The following is a 5,506-nucleotide window of genomic DNA, read 5'->3' as shown; positions in this document are numbered from 1 at the left end:
CAGAGTTCACAGCCTCAAGTTTAATTCCAAAGCCAAGTGCCCCCCATGATGCCATCCCCCTTGCCCCTTCCTGTGACCCCACGATGCCATCTCCCCTTCCTGTGCCCCCCATGATGCCATCCCCCCTTCCCGTGCCCCCCATGATGCCATCCCCCTTCCCGTGCCCCACACTGGGCGGCAGCTCAGAACGGGGCCCTTTGTGACGTCACCCCCAGCGCAGGGCCTTTGGCAGCAGCCGCCTGCCCCAGCCAGTGTCTGTTGAGACAGCCATGGGGCAGGTCAGGAGCAGGGAGCTGAAGAGCGCCCTGAGCCAGCGCAGCTTCTCTTTGACACAGTCCCTGACAAGCTCCGAGAGACGAGGCGCCTTGCAAAGGCTTCGCCATTCCCGCCCTGACCGCATTCGTGTGCCCTCCCCGAGCGTGCCGACAGTCGCCAGCTCCTCGAAGGGAGCTGGGAAGGAGGATGGGGCTCCCGGCGCTACGAAAAAGAAAAGGGTGACATGGGACGAAACCCTGGTGTATGAGATGGGTTCTGACTCATCGGAAGAGGGTGAGTGAGGGGCTCCAGCATCGCAGCCTCTGTCTCCGAGAGCCCCGGTGTCGTGAAGAATCCACGCCAGAGATGTTCCCCAAGGACTGTGTCCCATGGTTGTCATTTTCTCATCATCCTCCTCCCTTTTTGCTTTTGTTCCGTTCTGTTTCATGTTGGTAGCAGAATAAACTTTCCTCCTTTCCTCTCTCAGTCGAGCACTGGAGCCTGTTTTGCCGGGAACCGTAACGGGCAGCCAGCCCTCCCTGCCCTTGTCTCCATCCACAACAACCTTGCTTCTCTTCCTCCTCCCTTTTCACTCCCTTCCCAGCTGCTCTCTGGGAAGAGGGGCCTCAGATGCCCTGCAGGTGCTTTGGCAGACAAATGACTCCCAAACACTGTTTCTCAGGGTACAGCAGAGGCCAGGAATGGAGCAGCTCAGCACACTCAGAGGCCATGGGAAGGACACCTTGTAACTGGGCTGGTTGTTCCAGCTTTAAAGAAAACACACAGTTTTTCAGGTAGCCACGTTTCAGAAGAGAATTTCACTTCAGCAAGGCTCAGAAGGGCCAGAAGTGCTGCCACCACCGACTGTGGTGAGAGCTCTGCTCTGATGGAGCTTCTGCTCCCCCTCTGCTCTGCCACATGTGCTGAGGCCTCAGCTGGAGTCCTGTGCCCAGTTGTGGGCTCCCCAGCTGCAGAGGGACAGGGAACTGCTGCAGAGAGGCCAGTGCAGGGCCACCCAGATGCTCAGGGGACTGGAGCATCTTCCTTGTGAGGAAAGGCTGCGGGCCCTGGGGCTGTTCAGGCTGGAGAAGAGGAGACTGAGGGGGCAGCTCATTCATAGCTCCAAATCTCTCACTGGTGGGTGTCAGGAGCTTGGGGCAGCACTTTCTCTCTGTTGTATCCAGTGGCAGGACAAGGGGTGATGGGATGAAGCTGCAACACAAACAGTTCCATTGAAACACAAGGGAAAACTGTTTGAGTGTTTGAGTGAGGGAGCCCTGGCCCAGGCTGCCCAGGGAGGGTGTGGAGGCTCCTGCTCTGGAGCTCTTCAAGACTCTCCTGGACACGTTCCTGTGTGACCTGTTCTCGGTGGGACCTGCCTGACTCTTTACAACCTGTGTGCAGTTCACCCCCAAGGAAATCTCACTTTCCTTGCTGATGTGGATTGAAGAGGAGGCAAAAGCTGGCAGTAGCTTTTTTCAGACAGGCCATCACAAGATCAGTTTTGTTCTCAGCTCCAGCACAAAGCTCTTGCCTCATGTGTCACTGAGAACTGAGACAATGAGATGATTCTTTTCCCCTTGTGGATATCATTTTCTGCCAAATGTTTTCTCCAGTTCAAACCCAACTCTAAAGCTCGCTGCTTTGGGTTGTTTTCCTTTTTTATTGAGGTTTTTCTAAGCAGAATTTGTTAGTGCTGGGGCAGGGGCATCTGTAGAAATAAGCCACTGAAAGTGAGCCAGCTGAGACTGAAGCTGCTGGAGAATCGTTGTGCAATTGGCACGTGGCTGAGGGAAGACAGAGGACTGCTGCTGGGTGTCTGTAAAATCATTGTCTTACTAAGACTTGCCAATGAAACCTCTTTCCTTCTGATACAAGAAACTGTAGTCCAGGTGATTGATATCCTGCTAATTGATTGGAGATGTTGAGCTGTGAAGCTGCAGCTGCTAAAGATATTTACTGGAACAAGTCTGAGTAATTCCAGTACCAAGGGGGGGGTCTAAAGTCAGTCTCTGCCAAACGGGAGCTTTTGAGTCCTACTTTGTCATGCTGCTGTACTGCAATACCCAAGCTACCCAGCAGTGTCTAATAAGAGCTGCTGATGAGCTACAAGATTGATTCCTTTCCATGCAGGCAAACAAGAAATGTCAAGCAGCACGTGGTGAAAAGGAGACAATGGTGATGGAAAACGTCCGAGGGGAGAAGCAGCCCCCGACCTCTGAGAGGAAAAGGAGATACTGGAGAGTGAGAGATGCAAAGCAAGGAATAGCAAAGTGTGCTGATAAAGTCAGCCAGCTCTCTCGGGAAAAGGAACGCTGCAGCAGCTCTACGAAACAGAGGTACTTGTGAAACAAAGGTGCTCTGCTGTGTGACCTGAGCGAAGGATGGAAAGCAGCATCAGAAGAACCGCACTGCTGGTTTGCTGTCGGGCTCAGTGGCAGAGGCCTGTTTTCACTTGAGGCTGCTGCAGAGCTGTGACAGCCCCTCTTCTCCAAGGGAAGGGGAGGAAGCTCCTGAGTTCTCACTGTCATCTTTTGGAAGTTCCTTTTCATATTTCCCTGGCAATAGCAAATGATGGGAAACAACAGGGGCTTTTTCTGCCAAAACTGAAGAGACTGCTTGTTGCAGACGCCTGGATTGTGAGATGGCCCTTGGAGATTCCCAAATGGTGGGGATCCCCAAGAAACCTGTCCCTGGAGATGCCCACCAACGCTCCCCCAGCCATGACCCTGCGTCTTGGGAGTTTCAGCTCCTGGCCTGCCCTGAGGTGAGGGCATTAGACGAAGGTGTCCTGCAGCTGGCACCGAGGTACCTGCGGAGCGAGTGCAGCCAGATGCAGTGGCTGATGCTCAATGCCCTCATCACCACCTGCGACGAGCCCTCGAAGGTAGGCAGGGGGCAGCCGGCTGGAGCCGTGCTGGGGGCGTGGGGCTGGGTGAGGGGAGCTGGGGGACATGCAGCTGGGGCTTGGCTGTGCTTTGGGAGCTCTGGCAGCTCCTGCCAGCCCTCCTGCCTCCCTGCTGGCCTCCCCAAGTCCCTTGAGGCAGGCCTTTGGCTTCTGGCTCCCGAGGCAGCAGCATGGGGTTGAAGCACTGGAGTGATTTTGGCAGTGCAGCTTTTCATGGCTTCACCACAAGCATCGTGTTGCACACAGGCCAAAAGCATGTGGATCCTGCAGGAAAGCCTCCTGGAGCTACTGCAGGACCTAGATGACGAGGTGGTCGAAACGAACCTCTCCTTGCTCAAAATGATGCTCCAGGCTGCCAACAGCCCAGTTTGCAGCACCCTCGTTCTGGAGCTGACTGGGAGGCTCCAGCCACTCTTTCACCACGTAAGGCTTTGTGCCCCCCACCACAGGCACTGGCTGCTGCCAGGAACCTTTGTGCTCTGTGCATTTTCAGAGCCATGCCCAGGTGGGCCTGCAGCAGCCGGTGCTGAGCTCTTGTCCTCTTTCTTTTCCACCAGACCACCAGCAGTGTGCAGCTGCTCTCCCTTGAGCTCTTCCAACGTCTGATGCAGTCTGTCAACAAAAAGGAAAGACAGCCGATGAAGACACGGGTGTATGAGAACGTGATCGAACTGCTCTGCCTCCTGCATGCCGAGAGCCCGGAGGTGGCAGAGGTGAGGATCTCTGACCTGCCCATGTCCCCGCGGGAGGTCCCCAGGGCCAGGAAGGGCCATGAGCTTTGCCCGGGTGAGAGGACGCCCGTCCTGTGCCCTGGGCAGCGGTAGCATCTCCCTGCTCTGTGTGTCTGCAGGCCTCTCGGGTAACCCTGCTTGGAGCTGCCGCCTTCCTGAAGAAGAGGAGGCTCAGAAAGCTCCTGGAGAAGAGGAAGACATTGGAAGTGGGCAAGTACCTGGTAAGGATGGTCCCCAAGCAGCAGCCCCAGCCTGGGCAAGCTGTGCCCCTGCCCACTGCCACAGCCCGTCCCGGGCACAGGGCCACGGTCGGTACCAACCCTTCCCTTTGTCCCCTGTCCGTCTGCAGCTGTCAGGGTGCGGCAGCAGAGCCGCGCACTATGTGCAGCAGGCAGCGCGGTGCCTTTGGAGCCATCAGCAGCCCATACGAGAGGCGGCCGTCAGGTTCCTGGGTGAGACACAGCCCCTGTCCCTCCCTGCCCCGCTGCAGCTCGGCCCCAGCCCCGGCTGTGGCGCGGCCGCAGGAATCAGCCGCGTGGCTGCGGAGCCGCGAGTGCCCGGTGCAGGGCCCTGGCGCCCGCGGGGCTCCCTGCGCCCTGTGCCAGCCCTGCCCTGCGCCTGGCGCTCGCTCGCCCGGGGAAGAGCCTGGGCTCAGCCCTGCCAAGGGGAGGGGGGCGTGTGGCCGGGCTGCAGGGACCTGTGAGGCAACTGTGCCGCTGGGGCACTGACCGACTGTGCGTTCGCAGGGCTCGCCGGGCAGCACCTGAGGGGGCATCAGGAATTGCTGCAGCCCATCCATGAGGGTGAGTGAGGGCAGCGGGGCGGCAGCGGGGACTGGCAGGGAGGAGGAGAGGCCCTGGGAAGGGAGCTGCGGCCCCTGCCCCGGCCAGGGAGAGCAGAGAGAGATGTCAGGGGCACGGGGGGTATTCAGCACCTTCCGGCTGATGCCGTTGGGCCCGGCTCCCTCTGGGCTGTGGGAACAGCTGGGGGTTGCCCTGGCAGGAGGGGTTCCTGGGGTGAACACAGGCTCTGATCTCAGCTCTGTTCCTCTCTGTTGCAGCCCTTGAAAACCTGCCAGAAGACACCATCTCGTCAGTAGCAAACCTGGCAGCTCAAACGCAGTGCACCCTGAGAGATGCAGAGAGAGCAGCTCCCTCCAGACTCAGCCTGCGAGAGTGGCTCCGCAGGGCCTGGAGCAGACGGCCTTCTCTCTGGGCCCGTCGCTGACCGGGCAGCTGCAGCTCTGAGCGGGGCCCATGCCAGGGGCTATTCCATGAGCTCCTCCCTGTGCTCCATGGCAAACCTTGGACCTACCAGCAGTTTTCTTTTGCATCGTTACTCAGTAGTTTAGACACCGAGTTTAGCACTTGGGTTTCTTCCAGTTTGTGTACGTTTGATTTTCTGGCTTTCTTCACCCTGTGAGAACCATTTTCTACATCTGGAAACTCTTTGTTACCCTTCATGTCAACAAAACTGGATTTGTTCCGTGTTGTTTGAGGGACGCAAAGTGCTTTGGTAAAAACAATAAAGCTCCGTCATCAAACCTTAACCAGTGCTCCCCATGTCTGGCCTGTCACGTTTCAAGCAGTAGCTCAAGAAGTCCCAGGGACGG

At 57.6% G+C, this 5,506-nt stretch overlaps 1 protein-coding gene across 1 annotated transcript; it reads left to right on the top strand.

Moving 5' to 3' along the window:
* Positions 1-269: 269 nt before the first annotated feature.
* Positions 270-5,217, top strand: LOC133626634 (uncharacterized). The gene is made up of 9 exons (XM_062006981.1): positions 270-549; positions 743-773; positions 2,884-3,142; positions 3,410-3,586; positions 3,721-3,876; positions 4,014-4,115; positions 4,244-4,346; positions 4,641-4,697; positions 4,955-5,217. The coding sequence occupies exons 1-9, from the start codon at positions 270-272 to the stop codon at positions 5,119-5,121; spliced, it is 1,332 nt and encodes a 443-aa protein (XP_061862965.1). The 3' UTR covers positions 5,122-5,217.
* Positions 5,218-5,506: the final 289 nt, after the last annotated feature.

This window comes from Colius striatus, chromosome 13 (assembly GCF_028858725.1).
Source record: "Colius striatus isolate bColStr4 chromosome 13, bColStr4.1.hap1, whole genome shotgun sequence".
Classification (NCBI taxonomy): domain Eukaryota; kingdom Metazoa; phylum Chordata; class Aves; order Coliiformes; family Coliidae; genus Colius; species Colius striatus.
The sequence above is the reverse complement of the archived record's forward strand: the minus strand, read 5'-3'. Positions and strand labels throughout refer to the sequence as shown.